The following is a 21017-nucleotide window of genomic DNA, read 5'->3' on the forward strand; positions in this document are numbered from 1 at the left end:
AACGGATCCATTTTTTTTCGCACTGCTTACTCCAATCACCATGCTTCTTTATATCATATACTCTTGCTTTACCCTCCAGTAGGACCTTGGGGCGCCTACTTGCAATGTAAGAGATCAGAGTCTCCTCGAAGAAGAATTTGGTGTCTGGGAATGCTTTCGAGTGCGGCCGCTGGTAGCAGAATGATCAATAAGGTTTCTCTCTTGCATGGCTCCTCCTGTACGTAATATGTAACTTTGAATGGACTGGAAATCGTCGTTCGACATGATTTTTCTTAGAATGATTTTTCGATCAGTAGCAAGCTTTCTTTATGCATGAAATCATCGGAAAAATGTATGTTTAAGACTTGATTTTCAGTTTGTTCCGCACTGTACAGGAAAAATAAAAGGATGGGGAAAGGAAACGAGTAGTGAGGAAAAGAAGAAGAAGAATTTTTTTATCTCCTACAACATGGAGTCCATCAACATATTAGCATTATACTGGTCTCCTACAATTACGTGAAAATATTTCTGTATAAATGGGTTCTGATAATCTTTTTTATGTGAATTGAAAAGATTAACATGACTATTTATGATTATGCAATCACTAAGAATGGATAATCTCTTACGTACCTTGACTTGTACTTGTTCTTTCTGTAAGAGAAATTATCAGTTTTTGTTCATCGGTAATTCCTAGTGTTGCGTTGCTAATCGGTAAGAAGAAGAGTGGTAATAAAACTGAGGGATCTGCTTTACTCGTTTGAAAAGAAAAATTAAGTAAAAAATACTAAAACTGGCCTACTGAGGTGGTTGTTTAAGATCGTAGATTTTTTATTTTATTTAAGCCTATTCACATAGTTTGGAAACTTTAGATTTTCAGAACTATGCATATATAAACTTCCTCTTGAAGAGATCCAAAAGGAAAAAAAATATATAATTGTATGCTAAAATAAATAAAATAAGACCTTAACTTGCACCAGGATAACTAAGGACCAAGGATTTCAAGTACATGGAGGTGATGGACCGACTTTGCACACCTCGGTGTCAAAACCAGAGTCCATAAGAAGCAACAGCCAAGCTCTCTGCTGTTCTGAAAGCCGATCCTTTGGGCTTTTCACTTCAACAAGCTTTACCTCACCCCTCTCATCGACAAAGCGCCACAGCAACAGATCCGGCATACCACTGGACCAGCTCCGGTAATCTTCGGCAAGATACCGGCACAGAGAAGCTAGGCAGGGGCCACCAGTACATGTGACAACAGCTCGTAGGTCATCCAAACTGAGCCTCTCCCAGTTCACACCACGGCAAGCAGTCCCCACATGAGATTCCCATGAAATAATGAGGATCTCCTCAGCCATGCCATTGTAGATTTTCTCTAGTTGAGATTCTATAAGCCCCTCTCTTGATGCATAAAAACTGTCCGTCTCAAGATCTAATGGTGCTGTCTGACAAAATATAAAACAGTCGTTGGGTTTTGAAGTATCAACCAGAACAATGTAACATATAAAATCATTTGCCAAATTGTAGCACTTCCATTGATTAAACATTTTTGTCTCAACTACATTATTGTTCAAAGGAGAAGGGCCAATCCCACAAATAGCAAAATTTCGGCTAAGTTTGATATTGCAGAAGGGCTACTCAGCATGGATAGAAGCCCATGAATAGGCAAAGATTAGGAACATGAACTTATATCTCTTTCCAGAATACATTATGGCATAAAAAATTAGTATTAAGCCACTTACCTGGAATTTGGTTTGAAAGACATCTGGCACATCAGCAAATATAATATCCCACATGAGAAGACCAAATATTGTAATCCAAATTCCACTTTCTGTGTGAGCCCCCTTCCAGCCACCTCCTTCCCCAGCATAATATTGCAGAGCCAGTTCCTCCACACCATACTGCTCTCCATCTTCACCATAAAACCTATTTTTTATCCCTGCTTCACAGTTCAATGGCCTCCCTCTCACATGAACCTACTCATGAAACATCAGAAAATTAACATCATAGTTACTGCTAGAGAAATTACTCTTTTTGAGCACACAAAGGTCAATTCAGAGAGAGAGCACTGTCTCAAAATTCATTCAGCCAAGCTTCTAAAAGAGGAACACTATGAGCATTCAGGATCTATGTTTTTACTGGTACACAATGACAGTTCATTCCAAGGTCGTATGATCTACTTGTGTGTCTATCTGTCTTCTATATTTATATATACATATCTATCTATTTAACTGTCTATCTCCATATATTTGTTGATAAATACAAGATATGCATAAGGATATAGAAAGGTGTCTCTAAAGGTGTACGTATTTGAAATACAAGTTAAAAACCATCATATTCAAACTGATTTCAGTAGCTGTGATATCTGTTTGTATCTAACAACATGAACATCCAGCAATTTTAACTGAAGAAGTCTATGTCATCATAGGGACAGGGGCGTCATTGTTTGTAATTAGTACATGGATTAATAGGTAACTTGATTTTTTATGGACAACAAGTATTGAAACCATATAATTTCGCATATAACAAAATAAAGGCCTTACTTCTTTAATCTTTCTATTAATGGACTCTGCAAAAGTTGGAATTTTCCATCGCCTTGGTGGTTTCCCCAAGCGGAGAACTCGCCTTTCAAGTGCCATTTTTGAGCCAGCCCGAACACATGGATCTCGTACCCCTTCCTCAGCAACAACAAGACTCTCATTAATTAGCCCCACATGCTCTAAATCCACAGACAACCTGAGGGTCCAATAACCCCTCCTTCCATCAGAAGTGAATCTGCTTAGTAGCCGTTTTAGAAGCTTTATTGCTTCTTTGTACCTAGAAAGAAACCCTTTGGATAAGCTTGCAAACACAGGTCAAAAGACCAGGCACCAATTCTAAAGCCTACACACCTGCGCTCTCGCTCAAAAAAGGAAACACCCAAGGTAAGCACCTTTGAGTGGACCCATGAAGCAGAGAAACAAGACAGCCATGTCCTCGGAAGTTTATGATCCATGGCAGATATATGGTGATCAGACGCCTCTATGCAACTTGTCACCATCTCCATGTTATCATCATCTATGTACTGGTCGATTAGTTGTGCCACTTCAATGGCCTGTGAACAAGGACATAAAAGAGAGTTAGTTTTAATCAGGACAGGAGTTAGTTCTACATAATTCTAGAGACAATGTAAGAAAAGAAACCTCTTCATATGCAATCAGGTCAGTTTGATTAGGGAAAATAGGACATGAGATATTGCAGATATATGAGGGGTACTTGACAAGCCCCAAATCAACCAATAGAAAGGCTGAGAGATCCTGCTCGCCATTGAGGAAAAAAAGTCTCTGCAAGGTGAAAGCCAAAACCGTAAGAAGAACTGATGACAGAGAACCCATTGAAAAATTCAGATGACAAAAAGGTGCAGAGTGACCTGGATCCGCCAGAGAAGGGATTCTGCAGAAGAAGATAACTGCACACAACCGCTTGTCCGCTCAGACACCATTCTTGGCAGACCCGGACTACATTTTATGAAAGTTTAGAAACTGTATTCAAACAAAAGCTTACAAAGTGTCAAAAGAAGTACAGTGAAAATTTGACGAGAAGCTTCTCATACCAGGTTCCATCTTCATAGGAAGCAGATAAACATTTGATTAGTTCCTTCTTTCGGGTGCACTGTGCGCTCTTATTAAGCTTCAGTAAAAACATGTACAAGAAAAATATAAGTGGAAAGAAAAGGCATTATAAATTATGAGAAAAATCATGAGAATTGAACTTCGGTTTTTTACTTGTCCAGTGGATAACAAAAGAGGGATTAGGGAATGACAAAATTCTGATGAATCCCTGTATATGAAAGACCTGACACAGTTCAAATATGAACAAGAGCCACGATAAGAAGCATCAGTATAGAATCAAGTCTTTCACGAATTTTTTCCAAGCTGTCACTAACCGGTAACCTTGGCTTTCAAGACACTTAACTAAGAAATGAGGAATCGTACAACAAGTAAAGTTGAGAACTCCATATCAATAAGAAAATTGCAGATCAAATTTCTGACCCGTATCTGTCCACACAAGAGATCTCTTACTGTGCAGTCATCAGAAGTCTATGCCTCAATATAGGAGAATAAACCATAGCAACAACCATGTTTAAGAGGTGCCGTCCGCTACTCTCCAATCATCACACTGATTGATGAAGGATGTCAAGTTACAAATTCATTTCAGTTTTTCTCAAACAAGCTTTTTTTTTTCAACTTATCATAAGCAGCTTTTATAAATTGTATAAAATAATCATTATTTTCAGAAATAGATTAAAGCCCACTGGCTTTAGCTTGATATCTTCTCTTTTGACATCCTCTTGACACTGGTAGAAATGTGATACAAAGTGATCTTAGTAGGAGAATGTTCATTATGGGATTATATTTTAACATGTAAATCAGGTGCATCTGATACAAGGCACAAACTTGCACCACTTACACATATGGCCACTACAATACACAATTTCACCATGTTTCAGTAAAAATATCCTCAATGGATGGGCCAAAATATAAAACAGATTAAAGGTATATGATCGCTCAGAAAATGGATGATGGACAACAATGAAGACATTTCTGACATATCATAATTCTACAGGCTACCACTCTTTTATTCAACATTAAATTTGCAGTACATTCTCTCAAGATGAATCTTTTTTTAAAAGAGTGATACAGAATTTATCACTCAGAAACTTACACACTTTGACTTATGGCCACTACAATCCACAATTTTACCATGTTTCAGGAAAAATAACATAGATGAATAGACAAAAATATAAAACATAATAAAGTTATGTCATCATTCAGAAAAAAGGATGATAGACAAATATGGAGACACTTCTGATATCCCATAATTCTACAGATGTACCTCTCTTTTATCCAACACTAAATTTGCACTACACTCCCTCAAGATGAATCTTACACCACATACTCTCAAGATAAATATTTCTAAAAGTATATTATGAAGGACCATGCGAACACATACATAAATATACATGGCAGCTGACAATGGTAATGGAAGATTCTAGTATGAGGTATTGTGTTCAACATTCAGAAAAGGAAAAAAATAAAGGTACTAGAAGACGTGTGTACTGTCATGAAAATAACTTGTAAATGCCAACAACCTAGTTTTAAGTAAGCACTATGTCATCCAATGTTTGTATTGATGACCTCAAGACTTGAATAGTCAAATAAAAAAGCAAGGCTGGAACATGAAAATAATGCGACTGAGGAAACACATTAAACTAGGTGACAAAAAAATCAATTAAAGCAACCAAAGTTCATCTACCTTATATTGTTTAAATAGAAAAGAGTAAGCCTTATGATATATGTCACAAATATCAGTCAACAAGAAATATAACTGACATGAGCAAGCAAACTGTACAAACCTTCAATAATGCAAGATTAAAAATTTCTCGCAGCTCAGGAGCAATCAGTACATGCAGGACATCCTGAACATCACTGTTTGATGGCATCTTCATCGACTCAAAAGTAGTGAGAAAACCAAATGCTGAAGAATCCCAAAAAGGAAAAAGAATAGCAATGATTACCCTGTTAAATTTTCAGAATGGCACACTAGATTCTATGGAATAGGTAACTAAAAGTTTGGATATTTAATTACCACACAACTGCTCAACTGCTTGTTGAGGATCTGATATTTCTGGATAGGAAATATTGGACATCCGAAACCATGGTCCTAAATAATATAAACAGTTGACATTAAGTTGCTTTTCACTTGAAGATAGCCAAAATCATCTGTTCAAACCAAGAATTAACCAGCTGAACTTAGAAGAGTGAACAAAGTCATTTTTTTTCCACAAAACTAAACAAAGTCAATTTCCTCAAAGAGCAGATGGAAGTAGGGGTGATATTTTTTATCCATGATTCCAACCACACATAAGACTTGAACTCAAGTCTTCACTAAGAAATGCCCCACGTGGCCATAGAGCTAGTCATAGTTAACCTAAAAAGGAACCAATCCATCTATTTCAAAACCTAAGAAAGGAAAGCCACAATTCACAATCGGGACAGACTTCTAATTTTGATGATCACCAACAGCCATGGTCTGGCCCAGGAGAAATGTTAATCTTAATACATGTTATAGAAAAAGAAAATGCTGATAATCTTAGAAGTCCACGTCAGAGGAGATCATCAGAGTGTTATTTTTAGCTCAATTTATCCAAACTAATTTTGGTCACTACCTCTTTCTATATGTCTTTCAAAAAATATCACATACAGATTTTTCCAACAGAACACAATTCAGTAATGCTTGTTGAGTGAATCATGTTTCAGGAATTGTACAATCACTACAAGCTTTATAGATAGCTCTAAACTTATTCTATAGGATCAAAGATACACTTATGTGCATGAATAAAGAAAAGTAAACATTGGATGCTTAGCAACCTTTCCTTGAATAAAGTCGTATGAAGAGCCTCTGACTATCATCTGACAGAGAGTAGAAAGATTCTGTCAACATGCAAAAACAGAAACCACTTAGGAGGGGCATGGTCAAGAAGGTGCATATGCAAAGTAATAAATATTTACATACCTAGAAACAACTTTTCATCATCTGTAAATAGATGACTTTGGCTCTTCAAAACTTCTTGAATCAAATAGCAAAAATTTCTCTGATATCTTGTCATGTTAGCAGGAAATGATTTTGCAGATTCAACAACTTGGACAACATTTTCCCATAGAGACAGAAAGACCAGAAGGTCATTTTCTGTCATTTCAGCATATGGTATCATCTCTTGCAAAGCAAGTTGAATGGGAATTACATTGGTAGAATATTCTGAAGATGCAATTACTGATCCCTGTCACGCCCAAGGTTAAGAGAGTAAACTTTTCTGAGAAGCATATTCAATTTTACTAGACTTAGTCTTGACTAACCAATTATAGAAGTGTAGAAACATGATGACAAATGGGAGGGAGAAAGGACTCTTGAGGGATGACCAAGTGCAGAATCAAAATTTCATATGAAAAATTTATGACTGTTAGAGAATATTGATCATGCATCGAAAAGAATAACCGGAAAAAAAGTAATAGGATAATGTTTGAAAAACTATTAGAGTACTTATCGATGATTGCTATCCTAAAACACAACTTTTTATCTTTTCTATTCAGATAGTAAGTACCTCGAATCTCAGGTTGTATTTATCAATGAGAGGAGATAGATATTGAGCTAACTCTCGAGGAAGAAACCCAACTACTACTTCACATCCTGAATCCATATAAAGCACCTGATGCAATAGACAACATGCTAAATGAACAAAAGTTTCTATTAACAAGAAATATAAGAAAAGTACAAGAAGTAAGCACCTTTATTGCATGGGAATCTTTAAAATTTCCTGGGTCTCGCATAAGACATAGTCGACCTCCTTGATTTAGCTCAATTTCACTACAAAAACTGTGACCAACAATGTATGTCTCCAAGGTTCCCATGAGAAGATCATCTCCCTCTCTAAAAATACTAAGGAGAGACCTTTTTCTGGTAGCTTCCACCTCCTCACATTTGGTTGAGTGCTTCTGATCCAAATTTTCTGGTAAATCTTGGATAGAAGTTTCTAAATTGGTAATTGAAACATGATGGCTTCCAATATTGACAGGTTCATTGTTTTGATCCAAGTCTAGCTCAGAACCATTCTTTTTATTATTTTGAACAACCATGGAGTTATAAAAATTTTCAGGCGTACTTGGTGTACATGGGTCATTATCTACCCTTGCCTTTGCATTGGCTTTTATTTCAGCTGATTCAACAAAGCATGGTTTATTATTTAAGTCTGATAAAAAATTGAAATGGAGAAGAGTGCGTTGAGTCAATTTCCGTTTCTTCCCCCTCACAAGACATATATCTGCAAAATCAAGAACAGAAACATAAACATCAGAGGCAATTCCTTGAAACCTGATGGTTGATCAAAAAATCCATTTACTTGTGCACTACCTTTCAGTTATAAAATTGCCACATGGTATCATTGAAATAGACATAACTTAAATCCTTTTGGTAGGTCAATGTTAGGCATGTTTCCTGTAAGTGGATGTAGAAGAATAGGGTACATCTTAAATGGTCAAGTACTAATACTTCGTTTCGGAAGCTCAGATAGTCATGTCCAAATAGAAGTGCCTATTCTACAACAAGGCCTAGGAGGCTGTATGCAAACAAATAGACATTGTTATGAAGGAATCAGAACTCAATATTGAGAGGCTAGAATCCAATTCCAACCCATAAAACTATTTCACCAATATTTTGTTGTGTACACTCTTTATTTGGCACCAAAATAAGCATTTAAATAGATTGTTATCGACAATTGAGTTCGCATTCAACGATAAGAGCATTGGTGTAGGTGATACAACTGAAATGATTTTCGATGGAGCTGGACATAAATAGCCTGGTCAGAACTGGCTGACCCCTGAATGTAGCAGACGATAGGATAAACAAGTTATAAAGCTAAATAGTTCCCTAAAGACCTTACCCAACTTACAAAGATATATATTTCTAAAAAGAAAAGGCCATACAGCTGTGATACCCCTAAAAATCCAACTTTATTCCATGTGTATTGATAGAAGATGAAAGGCAAGTCCAATAAATCCAAAACCAATGAAAATATTGGCAAAAAAAAAAAAAAAAAAAAAAAACACGAACCCAGATGAGAATTGATAATATAATCTGACCCCCTTACTGAGTTTCCACATACAGGGCAAGTGACCCAGTCCACATCCAAACTGTAACCTGAGCATCCACTTGTTCCGGTTTCCAAATCCGAAGGCCCATCCTGGTCTTCTCCTGGGAGATCAAACGAAGAGACCTGAAGGCGCCCAAAAAAGATTATAACCAAAACAGATAACTATTATAACCAATAAATAGCTCAGATTAGCAGCAATAGATTATAAAAACAAAACTAAACGGTTTAAGAAGTGAGAAAAATCGATTAAGAGAAAAACAGTTGCCTGGACTGAATGTAAGGACGGAAGTGAGAGGTTTCTCCGGCGCTTTCCAATAAGCCTTATCAAGCTCTCGCGGCCGGTCAGCATGGTTGCAGGCCTTACGGCGTTAACCCTCTATCGCCTCCGAGTGTGCTCGCCAAATGAGCACGCTTTCCAGAAAATTGTCGGGAGAGACAGGATACCTTCCATTGCAATTTGGAAGCCTTCATGAGCACTCACAATAGGCCCATATACTACACTTGCATTTTATATGGGCCTGTATTTAATGTGCCTACGTTCTCTACCTTCACAAGATGAGATCCAAATCATTAAATAATTTTCCCAAGATTAAATAAATAAAATAAAATATTCTGATGATAAAGAAAAATGCTTAATTTCTTAAATATTTTATTTTCTCACAAATAAAATTTATCGTGATTTCGAAAGCAATTAGATACTAGTTTCAAAGTCCGATCACATCGAGAGAAGGACAGAGTAGGGGGAAGGGTGCACCACTTCCCTCACCAAATGAAGTAAAAAAGGGGGGTAAATGCACTCCCCTTCACCGCCTTCTCTTGGAAGATAAGAAAGCGGTATATGTTAGGAATTGTTGAATTTATGAAAAATATAAATATTTCATTGACTTAATATAATTAGAGTACATAAACTTCTATTTATAATAGAGGAATGTAGTAAAGTCCAATTACAATAAAACTACTTTTATCCCAATTACACCAAAACTTTAATACTTTAAATAATTCCTAGTATAATTAAATAACTTAATATAAATAGAAGACAAACATAATTCAAACTAAAACTCTTCTTTGAGGACGTGATCATAAGATAAATATGACAGCTCATGGCTATATTTGTGAGTCCCACTTGATCTTCTAACCAGCTCATGGTTATCTTTATGAGTCCTTGATCTTCCAACCGACTTGTGGTTATCTTTGTGAGTCCTTCTTGATCTTCCAACTTATGTGATAAGGATGTCAACTCGTCCTACTTCTTATGTGTTTGGGCCCATCTTACAATACTCTTAGATATGTAAGTATTCCTTGGTCTTGTGACCCATCTTACAATACTCTTAGAAACATGGGTCTTCCTTGGTCGTGTGACCCATCTAACACTACTCTTAGATATGTGGGTTCTTCCAACATGAATTAGACGCCCTAATTCAATACTAACGAGAACAATAATAATCGCAGAAGAATAAATAATCAAACACAACAAAAATAAGATTTATATAGGTTCGCCTCAAGGTGACACTACATCCTGTCTTCTGTTGCTACAATAATTCACTATGATGATGAAGTAGTTTACAAGAGAAATCATACACACTCAAGTGTTTTTCTCTAACCTCTCTATAAGGCGTGCCGACTCTGCGTAAGACGTTAATTAAACTCCACAACTTAACAGTATACATCTTCTCGACCTTAAAATTTTGTAGAGGAGGAGATAGTTTTTGTAAAAGAAGCAAGTTGCCAAATTAGAAATGTGAGTGTAGTAAAATTTGAAATTCAAAGGAGTGAAGTAATTTTATAATTGACATAAAAATAGAGGTAAGTAGAACACATCCATAATACAATAATATAAATTAATATAAACCCTTAAAAATAATTTAGACAAATATATTTCTAATATTTAAACATATTTATATCTTATTTAAGCATAATCAAATATTTTGAGAAACTACTTATTCCTTGTTAAGTACTTAATTTTATTTAATTAGTGAAAGAACCCAAGTTTCAAACACTAAACAACAAGGGAAAGTCCAAAATATTCTAATTGAAAGCAAATAGGATAAAAAGTTTGAGATAAAGTAAGAGTAAGAATAATTGTGGGACATGTTGACACCAAGCAAGTTAAGAACAAGGACAAGGGATGATGCTATTAGTAGTTTTAATTTAAGAGATTACTTTTAAGTTTCATTAGTTTATCGAATATTTTGTGCCGATTTTTTTCTTTTTTTTAACTATTTCACAGTTCAAATGTCTAATTTTTTCCCATATTAATGGGATATATTAAACATTCCTACACATTAATTAATCTAATAAAAAACCCTATTGTAAAATTAAAAAATTGAAGTGAGCATTAGAAGGGTCTTCATACATGGTTTAAACTAGTCAAAGAGAATAAACTCATGTGGGCATAAACATAAAACAAGGCATTTTTTGAAACAAACAAAAGCATGAGAAGGCTAAATTATTTTAGGATTGGCATCTCATTCACCCACTTAGAGCATTTTTTGAAATATGATATTTATTTTATTATTCAGGTTGTCTTGTTCTTGTCAAGCATGGGCAATTTTTTTTATTAAACCAAAAGGGTACAAATAATGTTGGATGGTACCTTGACATTGAACCTTACCAAGGAAGATATGCCCTCAAGGAAATAATTCACCTAGTTCATGATTTGAGCCAATATCAATCACATCTATTCAAATAATTCATCATTCCACCTGGAAGAATCACTTGCTACTCAAGCTAGCTCAATAAGGAGGGACTCAACTCTTTTGGTCTAGCCAAATCCTTTCCAATTTACAATTTAGTTTTTCATGTGTCCAAATCAAATCCTGTGTTCGAGTGAAAAAGAAACCCTAGTTATAAAGAATGTTGAATTGGAAAATAATAATGAGATTGTTAAATTCCGATTTGGTCGAGGATGATGGTGTAAAAAAATAGAGTAAAAATATGAAAAATAAAAAAAACATTAAGGGAAATAGTTGGAATATAAAACTAGCCAATTATATTGAAAACCCATTTCCGACCTAGATTAATCCACTTAAAATCAATAGTAGGCTTCTTGAGGGAAAATTTAATGATTTTTTTTTATTTTGACAAGTATTAAGAAAAATGATTGAGTTATAAGATTAAACAATAAATATCCTAAGTGGATAATCATTTTGAGACAGAGTCATACTCAATCCGACATGGATATTAAAAGAGACATGTAAAATAAAAAAAATCCTTATTGAATTCGATTCCAATTGTGCCAAAAACTAACACTAGTAGCGATCTAATATCGTTTTGTTTCTCGATAAAATACTACACTCATTGATCCGATATCTCACAAAAATACCTACAAATTAATCCAATTTAAACACTAAACCTCAACTCACAGACCTCCAAGTTCACTCCATGGAGTGCCATGGGTGGCTGAGCTTGAGACAGACCACATAAAAGTAGTCCATCCATGTGTCAGGGCCCCCACAAGCACATGAAAAGGGGGGCGGCAGGGCACGAGAAGCACTGTTTTTTTCTTTCTGGTGCAGCGTGGGGGGCAGTGGAAGGCACTAGGGGTCAAAAGAGGTCCCGTGAATGAAATTTGGATCTTGTGAAAGGGGATGCCTGGAGACACCTCATTGCTCTCTGTTTTTTTCTTTCTCTTGACTTTGGCTGTGTTTTAATTGTTGGTGCATAGATTTTTCAAAGGACGCCCTGTCCCGTTTTTTCAACCTGTACTGCCCGTGAATCCCTTCAAGTTCAAGCCCAATGGCCGGTTTCCCACCGGCCAATGGGGAGGACCCTCCCTCCCTCCATATTTTTTTATCCTTCTATAGCAAGACAAAATTCACAGTATATGTGAGAGATGAGCTCGCCGTTGTGGGACCAAAAGCAACCCAAGCCAGGCGTGGGCCCGGGAGCTGAGAGCATAATTTTCTGACGTGAAAACGCAAGTACAAAATCCAACCATCGCAGAAAACTACAGTTCCACAGGCAGAGGCTGTATCACGCTGTTTTTGGCTTTTGCTCTCTTCTTCTCCAATCAGGGAGAGGAGGAAGGAAGAAACAATGGGTTATCTTCGTCTCCGCGTTTTCTCCTCCCTCTCATGGCTTATCTTTCTCTCCACCATTTTCATGGCTTCTATACCCAGTTGCATATCCAGTGCTCCTTCTCTCCTGCTCAACGACGACGTGCTGGGCCTGATTGTCTTCAAATCCGGCCTCGTAGATCCCGCTTCTGTTCTGACCTCCTGGAGTGAAGACGATGAGAGTCCGTGTTCCTGGAAATACGTAAAATGCGACCCGCGAAACGGTAGAGTCACCCAGCTTTCTCTTGATGGATTAGGCCTGTATGGGAAGATCGGGAGAGGCCTTGAGAAGCTGCAGCACTTGAAGGATCTGTCTCTTTCGCGTAATAATTTCTCTGGAAGCATCAGTCCGGACTTGAGTCGCGTCCAGAGCCTCCGGAGACTGAACCTGAGTTATAACAGCTTTTCCGGGACGATTCCGGATGAGTTTACCAATTTGACGAGTATCAGGTTCCTGGATTTTTCGGAGAATTCTCTCTCTGGGCCAATCCCGGAACGGTTTTTCGCAGGCTCTGTTTCACTAAAGTTTGTTTCTCTGAGTGGGAATTTGCTAGAAGGACCGATTCCCAGTACATTAGCACATTGTGTTTCTCTGGGGACACTCAATCTTTCGAACAATCATCTCTCTGGAAATCCTGATTTCAGTAATGGGATTTGGTCTCTGAGAAAGATTAGAGTGCTGGATCTTTCGAAAAATGGGTTCACAGGGCATGTTCCTGCAGGGGTTGCACTTGTGCACTATTTGAAAGAGCTGCATTTGGAAAGAAACCAATTTGAAGGACCTCTGCCTGCAGATATTGGACTCTGCCCGCATCTGGTTCACTTGGATTTGAGTCATAACATGTTCAGTGGTGTAGTTGCAGGCTCAGTTCAGATGCTCAATTCTCTCTCGTTTCTCAGTCTCGCCAGTAACAGATTAACAGGCGACTTCCCTACATGGATTGGTACCATGAGTACTCTCCAGTTGTTAGATGTTTCCAACAACGAACTGGCTGGCAACCTCCCGGATTCTTTGGGTGATCTGAGATTACTGAACTCTTTGATTCTCTCCGGTAACAGACTTACAGGGGAGGTACCTGAAGCGGTGAAGTACTGTACTGGGCTCTCGGAGATTAAACTGAAAGGGAACAATTTCAATGGAAGTATCCCAGCAGGTCTGTTTGATCTTGGATTAAGAGATATCGACTTGTCAGCAAATGGGTTCACTGGGTCGATCCCGGCGGGTTCATCTCAATTGTTTGACTCTCTCACTCACCTGGACCTGTCAGAAAATGGTCTCAGTGGCACTATTCCTCCAGAATTGGGTCTCTATTTAAGTTTGAGATACTTGAACTTGTCCTGGAATAATCTTCACTCGAGATTGCCTCCTGAGCTTGGTTTATTTCGAAATTTGTCGGTGCTGGATCTCAGGAATAGTGGGTTGTATGGATCGATACCGGAGGATTTGTGTGAATACAACAGCCTCTCTGTACTGCAACTGGACGGAAACTCCTTGAGTGGGCCAATTCCAGAAGGCATTGGGAACTGTTCTTCTCTCTCCTTACTGTAAGTTGTTCTGCGTTTGATCAATCTGTTCGTTTCTTTTTCCTTCATCTGTGTCTCGACATTTCTTAGCTGAATTTCCTTTTCATCTTGCAGAACTTTGTCACACAACAACCTGAGTGACTCCATTCCAGAGGCCGTCTCATGGTTGAAAAAGCTCAAAATTCTCAAGCTGGAATTCAACAATTTGAGTGGAGAGATCCCACAAGAGCTTGCTAACTTGAACGACCTGCTTGCAGTGAATGTTTCTCACAATAGGTTCGTGGGTCAGCTTCCCAGGGGAGGCATATTCCCAAGCTTAGACAAGAGTGCTTTGCAGGGGAACCTGGGTCTCTGTTCACCTCTCCTAGTAGGACCTTGTAAGATGAATGTGCCAAAGCCATTGGTGCTAGATCCAAATGCTTACTATAAAGGAAGAAACGGCGACGAAGCCGCGCCTCCAGCGTCTGATTCAAGGAAAAACAGGCACAGATTGTTCTTAAGTGTTTCTGCCATTATTGCAATCTCAGCAGCCACAATCATACTCATTGGAATTCTAGTGGTGAGCGTGCTGAATATTTCTACCAGAAAGAGACTTGGCTTTATTGAAACTGCCATGGAAAGCATGTGCTCCAGCTCCCCAAGATCAGCGAAGGCACTCACAGGAAGACTAGTTCTCTTCAGCACAACTGAATCCAGATATGAGGACTGGACTGATCATGCAGAGTCACTACTCACCAAGGCTTCTGAGATAGGGAGAGGAGTCTTTGGAACAGTCTATAAAGCTTCTCTGGGAGAGGGAAGAACAGTGGCTATCAAGAAGCTCACAACATCCAACATAATTCAGTACCAAGACGATTTCGACCGGGAGGTTCGAATCCTGGGGAAGACAAAACACCCAAATGTGATGACCCTCCAAGGGTACTACTGGACACCACAGTTGCAGCTACTGATATCAGATTTTGCTCCAAATGGTAGCTTATATTCCAAGCTCCATGAACGGGGCCCTTCCACTCCACCTCTTCCATGGCCAACTCGATTCAACATAATCATGGGAACAGCAAAAGGCCTTGCTTATCTGCACCAATGCCGGCCGCCAATCGTTCATTACAGCATCAAGCCCAGCAATATCTTGCTGGATGAGAACTTCAATCCGAAGGTATCAGATTATGGGTTGGCCGGGCTTCTACCATCCGTTGACAGGCATGTACCTACCAGCAGGTTTCAGACCGCAGTAGGCTATGTTGCACCAGAAATAGCCTGCCAAAGCTTAAGGATAAACGAAAAGTGCGACGTTTACGGATTCGGAGTGATGATCTTGGAGCTTGTGACGGGGAGACGCCCGGTGCAGTATGGGGAGGACGATGTGGAGGTACTCACTGACCAAGTCAGGGTCCTTCTGGAACAAGGAAATACACTGGATTGCATCGACCCCAGCTTGAGTGACTATCAAGAAGATGAAGCGGTGCCTCTTCTCAAATTGGGTTTGGTCTGTACTTCTCAAATACCTTCCAGCAGGCCGTCCATGACGGAAGTGACCCAGATTTTGCAGGTCATTAAGACTCCATTACAACACACATTGGAAGCTTACTAAGAAGTTGGCTCCCAAGCAATGGTTTCTCTTTAGTTTTCATCGAGGAAATCACTCAGGCAAAAAGAACAGTGACTAGTTTTTCCTTTTCTGTTTTTCTATTATATGCATTGCTTGTTAATGTAACCTTCTTCCAGTTGATGGGCATTTGCCTGGGCTCGTGCCCTGTTATAACATTCCCTGTGTGTTTTCGGTTTCCTATTCACTCTTTAGAACAAAATCATACTTCTGGTAACATTTCACTAAGAAAATCTGTTTTACCAGTGCTTCTGCTAACATTTCACTAAGAAAATCTGTTTTACCAAAAGCAAATCATTTGCTTGTGCCCAGATTCTGTTGGAAATGTACCCAATATAGTATGAAAAACAGTACTTTCAAGGCAGAGAGATCTTTCTTAACATAAAGGTCATATACAGAAAACACATGGTTTTTTGAAAGAATAAAGGATTATTTGTAGATTTAAACCCAAGAGGAATAATGTCCAACAGAGTAAGCTATACTTTTTTTTTTTTATAGAACAAATTAAGCTACACTTAAAACCTGACATTGCAGAAGAGAGGCAGAGGAAGGGAGAGGAACAAAAAAACCATCAACCCACCATGAAATTCCTTCTGACATGATACATAAACATATTTTCCTGCCTCAAGTAACAGACAAACAACCTCTGTACAATCTTTTCTATGAGTTCACCTAAAACTACTGCTCTATCTTTACAGCGTAGCCACTGGCAAGACTAAACCAACTTCACCATCTTGGACATAGAGCAGCTGTATCATCTTCTACAAAGACAAAAGCCAATCTGATTTGCCTTGAAATTAGAAAAAGGAATCGAGATAGTCATATTTGTGTCTTTTGTTATACTGAAGCAAGCTGGCATAAGTCCGGTCCCATACTCCAATGTAGATTGATTCATCGTCTGGACTCATGGAAACCCCAGAAATCTCTCCAAAGAAGTCTATTTCTTGTCTCTTCTTATAATCCATCTTAGTATTATAGATGTGCACGAAATCTGCAGGTTCTGCCACCGCCATGAACTGTCCATCGGAAGAGTACCGAATAGATCGAACTGCACCCAAGTTTCCCTTCAAAACTGCGGTCGGTGCACACAGTTTTCTAACATCCCAAACTCGGCAAGTCTTGTCCTGATTTCCTGTGGCAAAAGTTAGGCCATTTGGATGCCAAGCTGAAGCAAACGAATAATCAAGATGACCGACAAATGTGGCAACAGTCTGCATCAGAGGAGAAAACAGTAAATGAGACAGAAAGAGAACGTACAATCATAACAATGGTTTGTGGGTTATATCCTTGTCACACTCATATATTAAAAGGCCAAGGGAAATAGTTACCTTCCCGTTGCGTGAATCTAGAAGCAAACCATCAAGATGGTCCCCCACCACCGTGAGAAGTTTCCCGTCCGGACTAATTGATGTGTGCTGCAGAAGACAAGATCAGACACACACAAGGAATCAGGGCAAACACGCATATGTTAACTGCAATTCCAGTAACCCAAAATTATGTATATCTCCCCTTCATGAAAACTAATTATAATCCGAAATAGTAGGTAAAAAAAAAAAATTTAAGGAAATGAGATAGTGTACAAGAGGAAAAAGGCATACATTCACAGGCCACGGGAATCGAAAATGATTCAGCAGCTGGAACCTTTCTACATCATACTCCCGCACACCACAATCATTGTTGGATGCCATGAAATGAACACCACTGCAGAGCAACTCTTTAAACATATTAGGGGTCATGCTGTGGACAATAATGTGCGGTTGAGATGTCCAAATCAAAGAATACCTGCAACTGTTGTATATCTCTAAAGCATTTGTGATTGCATTGTCATCAAAGGTTGACCTGGCACAAAAGCTTACTCCCCGCCGATTTAAAGACTATACGATATCAAAGAACAAAAGTTGATCAACATTGATACAATATTGAGAACTGCTTTATGATGAAATTGATCATGTGAATTACAACAAGAATGTCAAGCAAATGACATGAATATGACATCACAAATGCCCTATACACATTCTTTTGATACGATATGCATAAGACCACACACACACACACACACACACACACACACATATATATATATATGCTCATGAATGATCATCTAAAAAATTATGTAGCACAGGTAGCATTTTTCCTACCTAACAAAGGATAACAAGAATGCATCATGAAATAAACTATGCTCACTGACAGAGAAAAAAAGGACAAAAACCACCTTGCAAACTAGCTCTCCTTGGAAACCTCCAGCAACCAGCAAATTGTCCTTCACTGCAAGTGTGCTGATTTGAGTTTGGGTGAAACCTTCTAGCAAGCTTCCTGGATGTTTCTGGATGATGAAAAAAAGCCAACCCATTCAATACCCAGAGAAAAAAAATGAACCCACAATTTGATTCTCATAACTAAATACAAATGATGTACAATTTGAGAACCATGGTGAATAAAACAATGATAAATTGTAGGACTAAGAAAACTATAACTAATTGTAACTAAAGTTTCTACGATCAAAATGATGATGAATTACGAAGAGAAGTTTAACGATCAATACCTCAACAGGTGCAACATGGCCTGAAAAGTTAAGAACTTCAGACCAATTGCAGGTTAATGCAGACCAGTGAATGACTGAATAGTTTGACATGAGATAAACATCATGTTTTGAGGTCGCCCAGACCAAATTCCTTAACTGCAAAAGCAATTCCCACACAGAGTAGTTAAATTTCAAGCAGGGAGTAAAAATGATTAAACTTTTTTTCAGTTAGGCATGAGAAGAATACAATATTATTTCATGGTTTACATGTATTATTACATTAATGTGTTCAATTTAAACTTCCTTGGCATCACATATTCCATATTCAACTACTGAAAACCTAAAAACACAAATGAAATTTCCCTTGCTATTGAAAAAAGAAAAGAAAATCTAACACTTGCTCACGGATTCAGGGTAACAACATCAAAAAGGAAAAACTGAAAGAAAGGAATGCATCTTCAATGCCAAACAATTCAAAGAAGAACAACCATTCCTGAACTATTTTAGACTAGAGGTCAGGTATTAGTGAAGGCAGTCATCATAGAGGGACACAAGGGATCAGAATAAGGCATTTCTCTGTGCCATCCAAAAAAGTACTACTTAAGACCAACCACAAATAGGTAAGCAGATCCATGATGGATACATGGAAAAATTAAAACTTTGATTGAATCCCCAAACCAAGAGTCAGGATGCATTAGAAAAGTAATCTCAACTGTATAAGATACTGCAATCTAAGCAACTGTCTAAAGAAGGGATTCTTCTACAGCAAAGGTAAGCTCAACTGGATTAGGTACTGCAATCCAAGCTACCATCCAGAGAAGGCATTCTTCTGAAGGGTGTTTAAACTGACAATGCTGGCACAAAAGTAGCAATAGAGTGCAGGTTCCAAACATTGATCTCTTTCTATGTTGGATTCCCAATACATACTATCAAATTTACTGTGGCCAACATTTACCTACATGAAGAACAATGTTTAAAACATACTCACCTGAAAATGAAGAATTGTAGGTTTCACCAATCTTGTATTGTGTTGGAACTCATAGTAGTTACCCCCTTTCTCCATTTGCTTACATTCCTTTAAAATATATAGACAATTATAGTTTAAATACAACAAAAACGAGGTAGGTAACTTCAAACTTATAAGATGACAGACCAGTTCAGAAATATACCTTGTCAACCACTTCTCCAGAGGAAGGAACATTCTCATAATTCTTATACTGTTCCAACCGGGTTTGTCTGTATTTTTCTCTGGTTATATTTAGCCTGTCCCAAGGAATTCCTTGTATATCCTTTCCTCTTCGGGCTTGTGCTGAAGATGTGTCAGTTACTCTTGTAAGCTGCAAAAATAGATAACTGCTTATTAACAAGGAACTTGACAATTAGAAACTTTCTTGGAATTAATCAGATTAAAAAAGATTACCGTATCATAATCATTTTCTTGATCCACATCGCTCCTCTCCCCCACCATATACTCATCCACATCAGCCATTTCACCTTCGTCAGCCATGTAATCGACCTCGTCTCTCTGATGAAGGGACATGATACTTCTGAAACAACAAGAAAAAAATGTAAAAAAAGATTAAATAAAAGAACTAATTCTCCAATAAATAAAATTCTCAGAAAAAGAGAATATTGAGCACGAAAGCAACATAATATAAGGACAAAGAAAGGTAAAAGCTAATACGGATAAGTAAAACCGCCTCAAGGATCAAATAGGACATAACCTTCTCACTAATCCAATGCACCCTCAAATCTTCTATCATCACTTCATTTCTTTGGAAAGCATTTTTTTTTATCATCATTACCTCAACCAAATGAGTAAAACAACAGATAAAAGAATAAGGAGCTTGACATGTCAATTATTATTGGAACAGAGAAGACTTTGTGAAATATTTCGATTACAAATATAGAACACGTTAGATTCCCACAAAAAAAAAAAAAAAAAAAAAATCATCAAATCCATCAATTTAACACGGTTACCGCATATCCAAAATGCAAGAGTTCCAGTATAATTTTTTATTTTAAAGAACGGGAGAGCAGAAGACAAACCCTAGCACCTCTATTCAACAAAACTCAAAACAAAAAAAGCTATCAACAACACCAAAAATGAAAAACCCAACAAAGAAAGGCCAATAAAATCGGTTTTCTCACCTTAGCACAAGCCCAGAACCCCTTCCACGACAGAGAGATCCCCACAACCACCCCCAAAGAACTCTCGGTCCTTCCTTCTTTAGGGTTGCCTCCACAACAGACGCAGCGTTAGATGGCGGAAAATGATAGCAGACGCCGCAGAGGCGAGAGAACTCAATGTGCAGCTCGACAACACGTCCAAACAGAAATACCCACAAATAATTATTAAATATGGGAAGCGAAATGAATAAAGGGGGAAAGGATGATTATTCCCCTTTATCGGGAAAGGAGAAGCTTCTGAATTCCAATCCAAATGTTTTATAAATTCTGGTGGTGGTGTTCACTGGTCACAGGTCACATTCGCAAGGGAATTTTAACCCTGTTTCCCCTTCGGCTACTAGCCATAAGAAAACTAGCTCTTCCTGTGAGTCCAAATCATAGGTGGGTGGTAATATTGCCAACCTGCATCTCTGTCAAGTATTAACGAACACACCCTGATCTTTGGTTTCCTCCAGGCTC

The 21017-nt window shown here is 38.0% G+C and overlaps 3 protein-coding genes across 3 annotated transcripts; 1 reads left to right on the forward strand and 2 right to left on the reverse strand.

Moving 5' to 3' along the window:
- Window positions 1-855: 855 nt before the first annotated feature.
- On the reverse strand, window positions 856-9078 carry LOC137954208 (fanconi-associated nuclease 1 homolog). The gene is made up of 15 exons (XM_068801643.1): window positions 8928-9078; window positions 8623-8785; window positions 7302-7834; window positions 7118-7222; window positions 6532-6796; window positions 6387-6449; window positions 5605-5679; window positions 5372-5493; window positions 3569-3645; window positions 3386-3473; window positions 3159-3299; window positions 2868-3070; window positions 2520-2793; window positions 1719-1952; window positions 856-1421 (listed from the first exon to the last, which is right to left on the reverse strand). Exons 1-15 carry the CDS (start codon window positions 9009-9011, stop codon window positions 978-980), a joined length of 2871 nt encoding a protein of 956 aa, XP_068657744.1. The 5' UTR covers window positions 9012-9078; the 3' UTR covers window positions 856-977.
- Window positions 9079-12633: 3555 nt separating this feature from the next.
- Window positions 12634-16049, forward strand: LOC137954224 (probably inactive leucine-rich repeat receptor-like protein kinase At3g28040). Its single transcript, XM_068801644.1, has 2 exons — window positions 12634-14262; window positions 14356-16049. The coding sequence occupies exons 1-2, from the start codon at window positions 12698-12700 to the stop codon at window positions 15830-15832; spliced, it is 3042 nt and encodes a 1013-aa protein (XP_068657745.1). The 5' UTR covers window positions 12634-12697; the 3' UTR covers window positions 15833-16049.
- A 193-nt stretch (window positions 16050-16242) lies between these two features.
- On the reverse strand, window positions 16243-20977 carry LOC137954273 (uncharacterized WD repeat-containing protein C2A9.03-like). The gene is made up of 10 exons (XM_068801647.1): window positions 20520-20977; window positions 19789-19915; window positions 19538-19705; window positions 19357-19443; window positions 18390-18524; window positions 18060-18170; window positions 17630-17721; window positions 17446-17548; window positions 17176-17262; window positions 16243-17058 (listed from the first exon to the last, which is right to left on the reverse strand). Exons 2-10 carry the CDS (start codon window positions 19906-19908, stop codon window positions 16645-16647), a joined length of 1317 nt encoding a protein of 438 aa, XP_068657748.1. The 5' UTR covers window positions 19909-19915; window positions 20520-20977; the 3' UTR covers window positions 16243-16644.
- Between the last annotated feature and the right edge of the window lie 40 nt (window positions 20978-21017).

This window comes from Aristolochia californica, unplaced genomic scaffold (assembly GCF_029961685.1).
Source record: "Aristolochia californica isolate CCGP_79_NKW_82.1479 unplaced genomic scaffold, dmAriCali1.0.hap1 SCAF_1, whole genome shotgun sequence".
Classification (NCBI taxonomy): Eukaryota; Viridiplantae; Streptophyta; class Magnoliopsida; order Piperales; family Aristolochiaceae; genus Aristolochia; species Aristolochia californica.

What these genes read in the sequence shown, in the direction of transcription:
- LOC137954224 (XM_068801644.1), top strand. Translation starts at nt 12,698, where the DNA reads ATGGGTTATCTTCGTCTCCGCGTTTTCTCCTCCCTCTCATGGCTTATC. An exon ending in TGTTCTTCTCTCTCCTTACT is followed by an intron (nt 14,263 to 14,355) that starts GTAAGTTGTTCT and finishes TTCATCTTGCAG; the next exon opens with AACTTTGTCACACAACAACC.
- LOC137954208 (XM_068801643.1), bottom strand. Translation starts at nt 9,011, where the DNA reads ATGCTGACCGGCCGCGAGAGCTTGATAAGGCTTATTGGAAAGCGCCGG. An exon ending in TATTATCAATTCTCATCTGG is followed by an intron (nt 7,835 to 8,622) that starts GTTCGTGTTTTT and finishes TTGATTTTGCAG; the next exon opens with ATATATGTCTTGTGAGGGGG. An exon ending in CCCTTCTCTGGCGGATCCAG is followed by an intron (nt 3,300 to 3,385) that starts GTCACTCTGCAC and finishes TTCACCTTGCAG; the next exon opens with AGACTTTTTTTCCTCAATGG.
- LOC137954273 (XM_068801647.1), bottom strand. Translation starts at nt 19,908, where the DNA reads ATGTCCCTTCATCAGAGAGACGAGGTCGATTACATGGCTGACGAAGGT. An exon ending in CTGGAGAAGTGGTTGACAAG is followed by an intron (nt 19,444 to 19,537) that starts GTATATTTCTGA and finishes TATATTTTAAAG; the next exon opens with GAATGTAAGCAAATGGAGAA. An exon ending in GAGATATACAACAGTTGCAG is followed by an intron (nt 17,549 to 17,629) that starts GTATTCTTTGAT and finishes GTTGCTCTGCAG; the next exon opens with TGGTGTTCATTTCATGGCAT.